Source organism: Eupeodes corollae, chromosome 2 (genome assembly GCF_945859685.1).
Source record: "Eupeodes corollae chromosome 2, idEupCoro1.1, whole genome shotgun sequence".
Taxonomy (NCBI): Eukaryota; Metazoa; Arthropoda; class Insecta; order Diptera; family Syrphidae; genus Eupeodes; species Eupeodes corollae.
This window is the reverse complement of record NC_079148.1, coordinates 125,185,907-125,202,745: the sequence shown is the minus strand read 5'-3', so window position 1 is coordinate 125,202,745 and position 16,839 is coordinate 125,185,907. Positions and strand designations below refer to the sequence as shown.

The 16,839-nt window shown below is 34.8% G+C and overlaps 2 protein-coding genes across 2 annotated transcripts; one reads left to right on the top strand and one right to left on the bottom strand.

Moving 5' to 3' along the window:
• Positions 1-5,458: 5,458 nt before the first annotated feature.
• LOC129947370 (uncharacterized) lies at positions 5,459-6,198 on the bottom strand. The gene is made up of 2 exons (XM_056057907.1): positions 6,120-6,198; positions 5,459-6,035 (listed from the first exon to the last, which is right to left on the bottom strand). The coding sequence occupies exons 1-2, from the start codon at positions 6,129-6,131 to the stop codon at positions 5,562-5,564; spliced, it is 486 nt and encodes a 161-aa protein (XP_055913882.1). The 5' UTR covers positions 6,132-6,198; the 3' UTR covers positions 5,459-5,561.
• Positions 6,199-13,697: 7,499 nt separating this feature from the next.
• LOC129947377 (larval/pupal cuticle protein H1C-like) lies at positions 13,698-14,353 on the top strand. Its single transcript, XM_056057914.1, has 2 exons — positions 13,698-13,852; positions 13,931-14,353. Exons 1-2 carry the CDS (start codon positions 13,841-13,843, stop codon positions 14,267-14,269), a joined length of 351 nt encoding a protein of 116 aa, XP_055913889.1. The 5' UTR covers positions 13,698-13,840; the 3' UTR covers positions 14,270-14,353.
• Positions 14,354-16,839: the final 2,486 nt, after the last annotated feature.

Here is a 16,839-nt window from a genome sequence, read left to right as displayed (position 1 = left end):
ACTTTAAATTTTTTAGAGTTTACTACAAATTTGAATTGGCTTCAGAAAAAAATTCACCAATTCAATTTATGGTCGCTTGCCATGAGATATTTTAGGTGGGGTTACCCTTTTGCGACTTTAATGCTGTATTTGTGATCAGGGAGTCAAACTGACTTCCGTTTAGATGTATGGATACTTTATGCTGGTCTACAATTTTGCACCTGGTGGCTCCTGTTGAGCAAGTTAGAGAAATCAGTACAGTTCGATGATGAATGGTACTGATCAATTCTTAAATTATTAGAAAAGGCACAGCTAAGAACTGCACTGAGAAAATTCTCAGCTTGTGAGCGAACGCAAGGAGTTACTGTTTATTTTCTTCCTAAAATTAAATTTTATGATCGTTGGTAAGCACAGGACTGTCGTCCTGCCTGTGGACAGTGGCTGACTTACTGATAAAAATTGTACAAACGAAATGAAATAAGTATCAGTAAATACACAAATCGAGTGACTATCAATCGTCGGTATTTAATATATGTTTAAAAATAAGTTTGAAGTCGAATTAAAAATCATTTTAAGGAATGATGTACATTGTAGATAAAGTTTAATTTTTTAATTTTTATTGAGCTAGTTGTAGAAATATACTTCATTAAATTCTAAACTTTACAACACAAATAGATCCTGAGATCTAGAAATCCAAAAATGACTGATTTTTAAATTATGAACTACTTCACAACAACGCAGAAGCTTGAAAATCGTCAAATTTTTGGTTTTCACGGATAAATAAAAAGGATCACACGAACCTGCTCCTGTACCCAAAAAGGTCTATTGGTCTATTTAAAAATAGGACATGTAATTTATGATTTACTAACATTTTTTGGAAAAAAAGTTTGTCCCAAAAATTTAAATGACATTGGATTTCTCAAAAAACATAATTTTCCAAAACTTTTTTTTTTAAAATCATTACAGCATTTTTTTTAATTAATTTTGTATGTGTACATGTGTACAAAACCAACCTCAACTGGAGATTGGTTTCCAACCCCAGTGGAAAGTTGTTGGGGCCAGCAAACGAGAGAGGTGGGGAGAGGTGTTTCCACTAAGTCATCTCTCCTGATCCGGATGACAGTGGAGGAATTCCCGAGATAGAACGGTGGCGTCTGCAGTTTCAGTAAGGTTGAAGTACTTAGTGAACACCTTATAGGGCTTCTTCGACTTATTCGGTTATTCGGAGCGGTTTTATCCGTCTCCCCATACTTGGAGTTATACTTAGGATCTGGCCCTCCATGTTGGGAGTTTTGCGTCGGGCTGATTTCCTGGCCACGTAAAAGCTTTCATAGTTGCGAAGCACCAACAAGCCTCGTATACGGACGGATTTACTGTTGAAAACCAACGCAAACGAATAAAGGACAACGAACTTCGGATATGCACGTGGACTGTTAGGTTTTTTAACAGACCAAGTGCGGCCAAAGAATTAGCGGAGACCCTAGACCGCTATAAAGCAGATATCACCGCCGTTCAGGAAACACGATGTAATGGGCGGGGCAAAAAGAGGATGAAAAACTGCGATATTTACTATGGTGACTCCTACCACGAAAATCAACAGCGCTTATTTGGATGCGGATTCGTCATTGGAGCCAGACTTAGGCAATAAGTCTTGAGCTATAGGTGCATCAATGAGCGCCTCATGACCATACGCATCAAGGCTAAATTCCGCATTATTAGCCTGATATGCGCGCACGCTCCCACAGAAGAGAAAGCCCACAACAGTAAAGATATGTTCTTCGAGCTCCTAGACAAAACATATGAACAGTGCCCTAGCTACGATATTAAGATATTCCTGGGCGATTTTAATGCCAAGCTAGGAAGGGAAGACATCTTTGGTGGAAAATCGGGAAGAACAACCTGCACGACAACACTTCCACTTTTTACACTTTTGCTGCGGGGCGAAACGTCATGGTAGCCAGTACGCGTTTTCCACACCTCAACATCCACAAAGGAACTTGGACTTCTCCAGATCAATCTACCGTCAACCAGATTGACCATGATGAGGAATGTCGGCAGGCAAATGCAGCCACAAACAACAGGCACGCAAAGCCGCGCTGCGAGATCTCCGCTCTCAGGCAGGATTATACATTCAACATAGACGACGAAAGCCAACAATCCCGTCCTCCCGACTTAGACGAAGTAAAGAATGCACACATCTAAGCTGAAGTCTAATAAAGCCGCTGGAGCGGATGGCTTGAATGCCGAGCTCTTTAAAGCAGGTGGAGATAAGTTGGTTACGAGCATGCACCAAATTATCTGTAAGATACGGTCGGAAGAAAGCATGCCCGATGAATGGAACCTCAGTATTGTTTGCCCGATCCTGAAAAAAGGAGACCCTCTAAACTGCACCAACTATAGAGGAATCAGTCTACATAACATCGCCTATAAAATATTCTCTGCCGTAATATGTGAACGTCTAAAGCCCATCGTCAACAATTTGATAGGTCCTTATCAGTGTGGTTTTAGACCAGGAAAGTCCACAGTTGATCAAATATTCACATTACGGCAGATTCTGGAAAAAAAACCCAAGAACACCAAATCGACACCCACCATCTTTTCATCGATTTCAAGGCCGCATATGACAGCATATACAGGGACGAGCTGTATAGAGCCATGTCTAGTTTTGGCATCGCTGCCAAACTCGTCCGTTTGTGCAGGATGCCCATGGGGAATTCACGCTGCTCCATAAAGGTTGGAAACAAATTAACAGAACCTTTCGATGTCAAAAAAGGTTTTAGACAAGGTGATGCGCTGTCATGTGATTTTTTTAACTTTGAGGTAGTCAAGGACAAGGAGAAAACAACACCAGCGCTGAGATCAAACGCAGAATAACTCTTGCTAACCGCTGTTTCTTTGGACTAAGAAAGCAATTGAGTGGTAAAGTCCTCTCTTGAGAGACCAAAGTGTCGCTATATAAGACCCTTATCAACCCGGTCCTGCTATACGGAGCAGAAGCATGGACTATGACAAAAGCGGATGAAAGCACCTTGGGTAGCTTCGAGAGAAAAGTTCTTCGTGTGATCTACGGTCCCGTATGCATCGAGGGGGAGTGGAGGAGAAGATGGAACGACGAGCTGTACGGGCTGTTCAGCGACGTAGACTTAGCCAGAAGGGTAAAAGTCCAACGACTAAGATGGCTGGGTCACGTAGAGCGCATGGAAACCAATGCTCCGGCCCGGAAAGTCTTCGAATCTACACCCACAGGACAGGGCAGTAGAGGATGACCGCGGATCAGGTAGCGCGCACAAGTGGAAAGTGACCTCACCCAACTTGGAGCGCGAAACTGGAGACATCTAGCTAGGGACCGAGCTGAATGGAGAAGTTTGTTGGGTGAGGCCCTATTTCACACAGCGCCACCTTATGTAAGTAAGTAAGTATGTGTACATTTTTTAACTTTTGTTTAAAAATGTTTTTCATATGCAGTTATTTAGAATATATACTAATAAACATTTTATACTAGATTTTCGTAAAAAACTGTCGACCTGTTTTCGAGATATAAAATTTTGCAAAAAAAAAAGCTGGGATAACTGATAACTTCCCATAGCGTCTGTCGATTTCTCCTGTTTCAAAGTTTGTATGTTTTTGTTTTGGGTAAAAACAGTTGTCAGTTGAATTATTCATTAAAATTACCAACGATATTTTTCATATAAAGAAATAGTTTCGTTTAAAAATCTAGTTTTGTTAAATAGATTTTTTGTCGAAAACAATTTTTTATAAATTTGAGAGATATCAAGAACCGATCAACAGTTTTTACCAAATTTTGGGTACTATTTTTAGTAGATTTAATTTTTTTTAATAAAAAAACGGACTCTGCCATTTTTATAAATATACTACCGAATATCGAAAACAATATTTTCTGTGAAATATAAAGAGTTTGAAGACAATATTTTTAATTTTTGAAAAGCTATTTGTGTCGAAAGTAAATTTTTAGTAAGTTTAGTATTGTTTTTTTTTTTAGGTTTTTATTTTTTGTAATTTTATCAAACATTGTAAATAATATTTGTTATAAGATAAAATTATTTTGAAGCCAATATCTCAATGTTTTGAACTTTCATTAATTTTTTTTTAGTTTTTTATTTTTTGTATAAAACTGTCAATTCGATTGTTCTCAAAATTTTACCAGAAGTCAAAAACGTTAATTAAATTATTTTGGGCATAAAATGATTTTTTGTTCGCAAAATATTCGAGGTGATAAATGTTTTTGTTCAGTATTTTGTATTAAGACAAAGATCGTTAATTGGATTTTTTAGCTAAAAATATGCTTGTTTGAAATTACGTTACAATACATAATTTAACATTTAATTCAAGTCCCTGACGTTATTAGTTTTTGAGATATTTGGGGTTAACCAAAATTTTCACATTTTTTTAAATTTCTTTAGTAAAAAAAAACACCCACTCAATATCTTTCTGCATTTTATCTGTATAACAAAATATATTTGAAGTTGATATTTCTACTGGTTCTTGAGCTATGGGTGAAGAAAAATCTTTACTCTCGTCGAGAAATGTCAACATTTTTTTGGAACTCTATACAATGGTTTGGCTGTAGTCTCGAGGACAGACAGACAGACGGAATCGGGTTACCCACTTTTTTTTATTTATCTTCCATTATATCGTAATGTTTGATTAAAATGTCGAGTTCAAAATTTCGAACGAATGCCGTGCTTGCCATATATGAACATAGTTCCTATAAATCGCAATTTAAAATAGTAAACCTTGAAAATTCATAATTTTTGCAAATCTTAAAGCTTATTTTATAATACTTAATGAAGCCAAATTCTGATGTATTGAAAAGGCCTGAGTAATAATTGTGGCAATCAAATTAATGGAATGTAAAAACAGGCTTAAATTATTTCTGTAAGCTGTCAAGTAGTTTTATTTTTCAAAGGTTCAAATTCTGAGGATACCTAAGTTTTATGTTATTTAATTTATTGCCATCATAAAAATTAATGAACTTATCGCATTGAAGCACAAAATTCCCAACGACTTAATCTTTCTTTGATACAATTCTTAAATATCGTAAGAAAATTACACAAGTTAAGTAAGAGAGAATTGCACTCAAAACTACTTTGTATTTAATATGTTACAAAATAAAACAACAAAGACAACAATAAAATCGACATAATACTCTGGGATTGTCAAATTTGTAAAACAACGTTATGCTTTAGTAATTTTTAGGTTTATCGAATTACAAAATAAAAGAATCAATGACTTCCAATTATTATAACTCTGGTCATAAATTACATTGATTTAAAAAATAAATTAAATCAATTGAAGTTGAGTGAAGCGTGGTAAAGGCATATACTTGATTTTGAATTTCTAAAAAACAAACAGTTTCTTACCTTCATCTTTTCGTTGTGATTTATTATCATATGAATAGAGGCTAATTGATTGAGCTACTATTCAGGTGTTCAATAAGTCAGAAAGTTTGAAAAAATGCGTAGCTTACATTATTTTTCTAATTAACGATATTTATTTTTTTCAATAACTTTATACAAACAATTCAATCAAATTCCTATTCTATGTTAGCGATTTCGTTTTCCTTACCACGAAGAAGCGTACGAGAATGGTGAGGAGTGTCCATAGGAATAGTGATCTGGAGTTGAATCATGGAAGGAGTAGTGTTCTGGGGTAGACTCGAGGTATTCATAATGAGCTGATGGAGCTGAATAGCTGTGATGAATTGGTGAGGCAGCGTATGAGGTGTAAGGACTGTAGACAGACTTGACGATGGGAGCAGCATACGACTTGACAATAGGAGCAGAATAAGATTTGACGATGGGGTGGGATGCGTAGGTCTTCACAACTGGAGCAATAATTGGTTCAACGAAATGTGCTGAATCATGGATGATGCTTGAACTGTGATGCGACACGGTGCTGGGCAAGCTCTTGATATACGATCCACCATATTTGCTATAGCTATGGTCATAGACAATTGGAGATGAGTAGACCACAGGAGATGATTCGAGGTATCCAGGACGGGCCACAGCTACAGCGAAGAGAACAGAGAGAATCACCTGTGTTTAAAAAAAATTAGAATTATAATCCAATGTTTCGATCCTTGGAAATGCGATTTTGCAAAAAATAAGAAGAACACTTACAAATTTGAACATTTTGATTTGATTTTTGAGTCTTTTGGGAGTCTGTGTGTTGACTGAAAGATAATAAAACTTTATTTGATGCTTCTTCTCAAATTGTTAAGATCTTTTATAGTAACCATAAAATTATATTTTGATGAATTTAAATTACTATGAAGTCTAAGTCATTGAATTTCGGATTCATCTGAAAACAAAAGTGGTAAGCTTCTTTTTCTTCTTCGTCGTCGTCTTCTTCTTCTAATGATGTCGTTTAAAATGACCGTGAATTAAGATCTCCATTGTTTTCGGGAGAGGCCTTTTTTGCATTTTCTTTTGTTTTCGGTTTTTGTTTTGGTCCGAAATTGTGGCACGCAACTCTTCATCAAGTTCATGGTTTTCAGAATCACTTAAAATTGACTGACTGCGATTTTTCTTTTGTTATTAATCTTTTTTTTTGAAACGAAATTAACTTAATCTTTTTTTTTCAAAGATATCTTTTGTGGTCAAATCTCATACTTTTTGGTAGGTTTGAGATAAAAAATGTTTTTTTTTGTTTAAAAAAAGGCGTTGATGGGATGAAGTTATTTGTGTTGAATTAGTTCGCAAATTTAATTGCAAAGTAATGAGATCTTTTGTTGATATTAATGAGTGGGCAAGGCGGTAGATGTTTGTTTGTATTTTTTTTTTAATTTCATTTGAAGTAATTATGTTATGAACAAAAATACAAAACAGAAATCATTGACCCCAGGTAAAATGTAAACACGCTATATATATTAGAGTTCAAACTCAATTTAGACCCTAAGTGGAAACACATATTTTAATTAAAGTAATTAATGTGAAATAAATGCAGTGCCCAAATGATTGACCTCCAAATAAGTTTATTGCAGTTTATAGTTCAAATATTTGGCTATGGGCTATGTTTATATGTTTTTTTTCATTCGAATGATAGATTTTTGTTTTAAATTTGGTCATGCATTATGCTGCTTTGTGTATTTTACGATACTTAAGTAAATAATAATCACATCCGTTTGTTGTTTTAAAACATATTAATACAAACTGTTTGATGTTAAGAACAACATTATAAACATTTAATTTAAAATGTATATACGTGACCTATCCGTATTTTAAAAATAATTGATACAATTAAAATCTTGTTATAACAACTTATTGTATTTTAAAAAACCATCAGTTGTGCTGTAACTTATTTAACATGGTTTTTTCGCAAATTCAGGTTCGCTTCTCAGTTCTTTTGTTTGCTATGAAAATAACAAGTAAAATGAGTAGCAATAGAAAAGCAAAGAATATTTGGGGAAATTTGAAAGTTGCAACTTATTTTATATTCAAAACCACTTTCTTCAAAACATTTGTATTGTGTGAACTTTGTTGATATTTATATAATTATTGTATATTCAATTTTTGATATAAACCAATTGAGTAATTTCCTTCTTTTTTAACATTTCTTTTTCAAATATGGCTCAATAATAAAGAAGAGTGGGATGAAAATTTAGAGGGTCTAAAATTTTATTTGTTTTCCAAATCGTGTCTTCAAATATTTGTTTTCTTTCAAGGTCGTTATTGATAATCCTTAACTTTTTATAATCAACCTCTTCAAAATATTGGTTTACAGTTAAAGAAAAGGTTTGTGTTTATTTTATTTTACCAAAACGTAAGGGGTCTTTGTTGTAAGACTGCTGACATTTTTTTCAACTTCCAATAATTTCCACATGACGTATTCGTTTTGACAGAAACTTGACTTAATTCAAGCTTTTCCGACAGAGAATTTTTCAGCCAAGAGTTCGAAGTTAACAGATATGATCGTCATGTTGGTAATGCAAATGATTTAGGTGAAGTTGTTCTCATAGCGGTAAAAATACATATTTCTCTTCTCCTGTATCTTTTCCATTTGAATTATCAATTGAACTTATAGCGAACTCTTCTTAGCATTTGACTTTGTTATCAGTTTTCCTGCACTGACACCAATATTTTACTTCTAGGTGATTTTAATTTACCACACATTGAATGGATTTCCTTCTTATTGACAGCAAACAAGCTAAATTTAAAAATAAAAAAATTGAATTCTCGATTTAGTATTTTCTTCTGACGCTATTAGTAATCTTGTTCTAGAATCTAGATCAAGAATCATTAATATTGATAAATATCACCCTTGACTTCAGAAGAGCTAATTTTCAGTTGTTGTCTAAAGATTTAACCATTTCTGGATTTACTGATACCTTAGTAAACGGTGATTTTTTAAGAGCTTGAGAACTTTAAAAAAAAAAACGCATACAATTTACAAAATCTCATCGATTCTTTATTTGAAACGTTAGATTGGTCCATGACATTTACTTTTTGAAGATAATTTCATTTAAATGTTGACCGCGGCTGCGTCTTAGGTGGTCCATTCGGAAAGTCCAATTTTGGGTAACTTTTTCGAGCATTTCGGCCGGAATAGCCCGAATTTCTTAGGAAATGTTGTCTTCCAAATCGCATGATCTTGGTGGCCAACTTACCGGTACATTCCTTGAGATGAATTGTTCTTCGAAGTTTTCCCTCAAAATGGCCATAGAATCGTGAGCTGTGTGGCATGTAGCGCCATCTTGTTGAAACCAAATGTCAACCAAGTTCAGTTCTTCCATTTTTGGCAACAAAAAGTTTGTTAGCATTGAACGATAGCGATCGCCATTCACCGTAACGTTGCGTCCAAGAGCATCTTTGAAAAAATACGGTCCAATGATTCCACCAGCGTACAAACCACACCAAACAGTGCATTTTTCGGGATGCATGGGCAGTTCTTGAACGGTTTCTGGTTGCTCTTCACTCCAAATGCGGCAATTTTGCTTATTTACGTAGCCATTCAACCAGAAATGAGCCTCATCGTTGAACAAAATTTGTCGATAAAAAAGCGGATTTTCTGCCAACTTTTCTAGGGCCCATTCACTGAAAATTCGACGTTGTGGCAGATCGTTCGGCTTCAGTTCTTGCACGAGCTGTATTTTATACGGTTTTACACCAAGATCTTTGCGTAAAATCTTCCATGTGGTCGAATAACACAAACCCAATTGCTGCGAACGGCGACGAATCGACATTTCACGGTCTTCAGCAACACTCTCAGAAACAGACGCAATATTCTCTTCTGTACGCACTGTACGCATTCGTCCAATAAAGTAAACTGAGTGCGAAACTTGGTCGATTATCTAGACCATAAATCGGACGTAAGCGCTTTACACATTTCGAACCGCACACTGATTTTGGTAATAAAATGCAATGATTTGCAAGCGTTGCTCGTTAGTAAGTCTATTCATGATGAAATGTCAAAGCATACTGAGCATCTTTCTCTTTGACACCATGTCTGAAATCCCGTGTGATCTGTCAAATACTAATGCATGAAAATCCTAACCTCAAAAAAATCACCCTTTATTTGCTAATATTGATGAAGCAGTTTCAACTTTTAATAAGATCCTTAATTATTGTTTGGAAAAAATAATGTACCCTTGAAGAAATCAAGAAATACAATCTTTACTGCTTGACAAAAGAAATAAGGAATGGAAAACGTATCTCAAAACTTTGTCCTCAATAAACTTCTCTTTTTATATTAAACTCTTTAACCAATTCAAGTCCCTTTCTAACTTTGTAAATGCTTGTTATGTTACTGAAATGGGCACCTCTTTAAAAGAGAAACCTACAAAATTTTGAAATTTTGTAAACTCAAAGAAAAAATCAGATGGCTTTCCAGTAAACTTCACTTACAAGAACCTTTCGTTAGATAAAACTATTGATATCTGTAACGCTTTGGGAACAAATTTCCATTCGTCATTTTTAGACCTTTAGAACAAGGTTATGAAGTTGACTGCATAGTGTATACAATGACTTTTCTAAAGTTTTTGACCAACTTAGGCACGGAATTATTTTATTTAAACTCAATGCTCTTAGGTTAGGTTAGGTTATAGTGGCTGTCCAAGATGGAAACGGACACACTTAGGCCAGTTTAATGGCCCATTGTGATACCACATGAATTTTGAGGCTCCTAAGCTTAATGGAACCAGTTTGAGTCCGTTACGAAACGTAAGAGGAGGCTGATTATTCTAATTGATTAAGATCGCTTTGATCGTTAAAGAAGAATTCTCCTAGGTAATTCTTGCGTTTTCGAGGCAGAGCAGGGCATGTACAGAGACGATGAAGAACTGTTTCCTCCTCTTCCTCGTTCATATAGCTTCTGCAGAAGTCATTTGGGAATACACTTAACCACGTAGCGTGCTTTCCTATTAGACAGTGTCCGGTTATGAGATCTATTATAGAGCTTATATAGCAAGCACCTTAAAGACTTTAAATCTAGTGCTGGCCAGATGTTTTTCCTGACCTGATACGGGGTGATGATGTTCCACCTGGTGATGTTGCTAAACCTGGTGTTACGCCTTCATAGCTTCTTGCATTAGCAACAATTTACAAGTAGCGATTGGTATGCCAGTACGTGCCAAACGTGGTAGGATGAGCTCTACTGTACCGTTCCTGGCGAGTTCATCTGCCTTACAGTTACCTGGAATGTCTCTATGGCCCGGCACCCAGCAAAGGTGAATATTAAACTGTTGCGCCATCTCCATTAGAGATGATCGACACTAATGGACTGTTATAGAGTTTGTAGAGACAGAGTCCAGAGATTTGATAGCGGCCTGGCTATCAGAGAAAATACGGATATCAGATGTTGATATCACGTTTTCTTTAAGCCAGGACAAGACTTCCTTTATCACCAAAAGATCCGCCTGGAACACGCTACAATGATTGGGAAGGCGAAATGAGAGACTTAATTTCAGTTGTTCAGAGTACACACCTCCACCAACCCCTTCTTTTGTTTTTGACCCATCTGTATAAAAATGGATTGACTCATCCTCCAAGAATGTCCTGTCCTCCCAAAAATATCTGGGATGAATAGAAATCTGGAAATTTCTGCCGAATTGCAGTTGAGGGATGATGTAGTCTGTGTGCTTTGGAATTGATTCCAAATACCTAAGAATTACGGAGTGGCCAATGTTGTTGTTAGTCCACTGTGACGAAACTTTAAGGCGAATAGCAGAGTTTGCTGCTATTTGTATGCTAAAAATTTGAGGAGGTGTTAGGTAGAGTAAGGTGTTCAGTGACGCAGATGGGGACGTGTGAAACGATCCGCTTATACATAGGCAAGCTGAACGTTGGACTTTATTTAACTTATCAATGTGTATACCTTTCTCTAAATCAGTCCACCATACTGCCACACGGTACACTAAAATCGCTTTGATTACCGATGTGTATAGCCAATGCGTAATTCTGGGTTGTAAGACCCATTTATTAATAATAGGTTAGGCTCCTCGAATATAGGACCAAATCGGTTTGTGTGGGTTAACACCCAGTCCACACCGATCAGCCCGAAGTATTAGTTGTCCAAGGCATTTTGTAAGAAATCTTTTAGGGTGTTAAGATGCTTTCCTGAAGCTGCTATAGCAACGTCATCTGCCTATGCTATCACTCTGAAACCCTCGGCATCCAGACTAGTTAGAATTTCATTCACCACTGGGTTAAATGTTTTTGGGTTTCCACCATTTTTCTTAGCTTGGATCAAATCATATCTTGAAAACAGATATTATGAGGTAAAATTTAGAAATTGTCAGTCTGAACCTTTTGTTGCTCAATCTGGTGTTCCCCAGGGAAGCCATCTTGGCCCTTATCTGTTCATTCTGTCTATTAACGATGTATCGTCATGTCTACGCCAAAGTAAAGTTCTTATCTTTGCTGATGACATGAACTTTTAAGATTATAAAGTCCTCCCATGATCGTGTCCTTTTCCAAGCCGACATTAATAGTTTCACATTTTGGCGTGGGAAAAATAGCCTTGCCTTCAACCCTTCAAAATGCCAGACGATAACTTTTACTAAAAAACGAATCTTTAGTGTATTTGATTAATGTATATCTTAGCAAAAACTCTGTCGCGTCTCCACATTTAAGGATTTAGGTGTTTATTTCTGTTCCAACTTAGAGTTTACACATCACATTAATTTTATTGTCAATAAGGCAAGTTCTATGCTTGGTCTTATAAAACGCTCGGCAAAGGAGTAATAGATCCCTATTTTACTCTTTCTTTGTACAATTGCCATGATCGCCCTCATCTTGAATATGCATAGCAAGTATGAACTCCTTATTAAGAAATCTATATAAAACCTATTGAATCAATTGAACATAATTTTATTAGCTTTGCCCGTAAGGGTCTTCCTATGGAAGATCCTTATGATCTGCCTCCCTATGAACATCGTATTCAATTTCAATGTCTCCATCAAAGGCGTCTTTATAATGATTTAATATTTCTTCATCAACTCATCAATGGTGAAATGTATGCACCTTATTTGCTATCTTGTGAACATTTGAATTACCGGGGCGGAACTCATCACCTGCGCACATTTGATTTTATACATATTGACTTCCATAGAACTAACTATGGCAAGAATGAAGCTTTAAGTTGAATGAGCATAGCTTAGTGCTCCATATATAAAACAAACGTCTTTATTTTATTTTTTGTTGTTTTGTATTAATTCATGTTAAATCTTAATTATGTTTTGTATTTTGTGCGTGTGTTAGGCTTTAATGATGAGCCTCTTGGAAGCTTGCTATAAGCAAACTACTTTCTGAAAATTCTGAAGTGTATCTCCTTACTTTGCAACAATTTCTTTTAAAAAATATCATTTTTTGATTTTGATGCTTACAAAATGTTCATTATTAAAAATTTAAAAGAACACATTTTTTGCCACTGGGAACAACGCCAAAAATGTTGTTTTCTAAAAAGCGGAGGTAGTGTTATTTATATCCAATGTTAACTAACAACATAAGTAAATTCATCTACCAGTACAGTAAATTGTTGGTTTGTCGTTTACGATACAATGTTTTGGCTCATAACGTGATGTTGTGTCAAGGGCTTGATAAGTTGAAACAAACATTTCTGAATCCTTTTTTAAAGTTTTTAAATTAGGTCACAGAAACTCATAGTCACTCACGCGAAACTTTTGAAAAACACGAATTGCTCGAATAATAAAAAATAATTAACTTAATATTGTAATTTACAGACCACAACCTAGATTTGTTATCTTTATCAAAAACTCAAAAACAAAGCCTCATTAAACCGATATTGATCAAAATTAACCACAGCCAAACCGTTCGTTGGTCGCCATACACGCATATTGAACTCATACGTGATAATGAAAAAACCATTAACCTTTTGATCACACACAAATTCCTCTCACTAGCTATACTATGTAACCGGTACGTATATTTTGTCTTGAGCAGCAACGGTTAATTGGTAAGTCTTTCTTACATCATGCGTGCAATGTCCGCAAATAGTGAACCAGTATGTATTTTTCACGGTCAGCGCAACTCTTGGCTTGCAGACATGAGTGTCTGTATAGATCTTTATTTTTGATCCAAAACACACCTGGTCATACTGACCAAAAAAGCTTTTTACTCGTAAATATGTAGGTAATCTACCTTTGCTCTTATTTTCTTGAAATTGTTTAAGACTTTTATGACTTAGTGAGGCAAAATTAATCATGGATATTTCTTTTTGTTCACCGAGTGGTATATTGGCGGTACCTACCTCTAACTACTTCTTGTTGTCTGGGTCATTTGTGCCTGAATAAGTATAAAAGCAAATGAGCGGCTGCAAAACGGTATCAATTGAATTCCAACCACATTCAACACAGACCTCCTAAGCAAACCAAACAAAAATCAAAATGTTCAAGTTGGTAAGTACCTACGCCCACATCCAGGTTATGTAAGACCATTTTTATTGACACTGCATTTGTGTTTTTTTTTATTTGCAGGTGGTGTTGTCTGTTCTCTTCGCTGTAGCTCCTGCCCGTCCAGGACTCTTGCATTCATCCCCAGTCGTCTACTCTGCTCCCATTATTCAGGAGCACAGTTACGCCAATGTTGGATCTATCGTCAAGAGTGTACCGACCGCTGTTTCGCATCAAAGCTCAACTGTAGTACATGACCAAGCCCACTATGTGCAACCCATCGTTGCACCCGTAGTCAAGACCTATGCTGCTCCTTTAGTCCAAACTTACCATTCAGCTCCAATCCTTAAGACTTACGCTGCTGCTGGTCCAGCTCATTACACCTATGGTGCTGCTCCATTGGCTTATGCTTCCGCGTGGTAAAATTCCTGACGGGTCGTTGGACCAAAAAATTGTTGATCTTTTTTGTAATAACTGAGAATAAATTTAAAAAATAACACTCGAAAATACTTTCTTTTTATTTCGTTGTGGTTTCTTGGGTGTGTAAAGAATGAGAAAAAAGATAGGAAAATTGTTTGTCAACTTTTGGAAATTGATTCCAAGACATTGAATAATTTCCACTTCCAACTAAAAATTATTTGTTTGTTAAAAATCTTTACGAATAAAATAAAATATCCTTTGATTTTGGAACGATTATGTCCTTTAAAAATATAATTTGTTTTATTTAATTTAAAAATTAAAAATTGCAATAATAAAAGACATAGAAATTTTAAAATTTTATTTCTGTAAACCTCAAAAACAAACAACTTGCAAGAGTGAAAAACATTTTCTTTTCTTGTTGTTATTTCAAGATTTATTCAGGATTTTTACAAAAAACTCCGACAAATTTTAACATTAATAAGTTCCTGGGTCTTCTGAAAATAATTAAGTAGATTCTTTGTAAAATTTTAAAAGATGTGCTATAAAAACACTAATGGTGGTGTAAAAATGTATACACGTATAATATATGTTTAACTGATACTCGTATTAAAACATTATAGGCTCAATTTAGGAACCTGTCTTGGAAATCCCAGCAATTAAACACAAGCTACGTATTTTTATTCAGAATTCATAAAATTTTATTTGGTCTATGTCTAGTTGTTGTCAACATTTTAAATTGTATGAAATGTTTTCTACAATTTTCCATAACTTAACAATTAATCAAAGCAAATGGCCTAAAGTAAGGTAAGAACAATTTATTTAAGAATAAATAAAATCTGGAGTGTCAAAATGTCAGACAACTCATATTAAATATGTACATACATATAATATACAAATATTATATGAGTTTGGAGTGAAATTTCGTCTGTCAAATTTTGATATAACATGATTTTCAGCTTAAATTTTAAAGAAAGCTGCTTCAAGTTAACAGGTTGTTGCAATACTTAATAACAGAGGATTATTTATTTCAAATCGGCATCATACTTAAATCTTTTATTTTAAAATTTTTAAATATTTTTTTTTACATCTGATTGATCTTTAAAACGAGATAAACATATTTTATTACTTCGAATATAATAAAACAACACTTTTTTAATTAAAAGGGTCCACAGGTTTTTTTTTCCGAGTGGATGGAAATAGCCAAGTTCATGAAAACGCTTATAAATCTTCAGCTTTATTAAAATCCTCAGGAACTGAGGTATAATCGGCTAAGATGGTTGTTGATAAATGATAATCAAAATGATCGAATTTGATCTAAGCAAGGTGATAGTCAAATTGATACCTAAAAAGCTGTCACAAAAAATGTGATAGTCATTTGCTTACTCCGAATATAGCTACAAGACGCTTACACAATTGACTTTAAAATTAAAATCTTAGCTCACTTTGTTTCTTAAAAAAAAACCACATTGCTGGGACTTACAAAGCTTAAAACATTCGAAAAAATCAAGAAAAGTAAGAATTTTATTAAAACACAATCAATTTTATACTTTTATTTAGATATTTTATAAGAATCACTTTTAAAATTTGTTCAATTAAATTGGATTGAGTTGAATCATCTTACACAGACGGAAAGAAAATAATAGTCAATTTGACTATAAAAAAAAAGATAGTCAACAATCACCTTAGCCGATTCCACCCCTGTCTTTTATGTGAAACGTCTAATTTACTAAATTGTTTCGCTGACGCCAGTACCCTCAGCTTTTCATATTCATTTTGAAATTCACATCCTTTTCCTTCTTATGTGAACCACAAACTGCAGCGTATAGTAAGTTTATACAATTCAGATATTGACAGTATTGATCAATGGGGAATTAGTGTAGAATTTATTTATTTGAAAACTCAATGCTATCTACTATCACAAAAAAGCAAAAGTCCTCTATTAAAATCATCCATGGGTAGCCCTTGCATCGAGGAGACTGGAAAGCTTTCAGTTCTTTTTCGGAGTGAGCACATATTTGAATTCTCCAAAAACATTGCTAAGTGTTTAGGTTTTCTTCGTCCATGCAAGAAATTTTCTTCTGATATGGTTAAAATTTATAAAACCTATATTCTTTCGAAACACGACTGCATTTTCCATATATGAACAGGTTTCAATAACGCACATGAGTCTCTTGAACAGAATTAAAAAGAGACCACCAAAAACGTAATACCCGTTCTTCAAGGAATGCTCATAAGTTTACTCATTAGCCAAACTTCAGACCAACTGTAAAGCACAAAGATTCTTTTTTAGTTGCACTACACAATGTGGAACGCTTTAGTAGACTCAGTATTTCCCACTCATTGCAAAATTCAGACATTCAAAATCATTGTACATCGTTATTTTAATCCTGTACCAGTTTCTTTATTGCTAGGACTCCATTTATTCATTATAAGGATATTTGTACCCTTTTGAAAGAAATGAAATGCCTGCATCAATTCTTCTCCACATTAGACATAAATTAATTTCAACCACAAGCAGAAAAAAACGTCGAAGATATTGAATGAAAACATTAACCTTTTTACTTCCTTTCAAT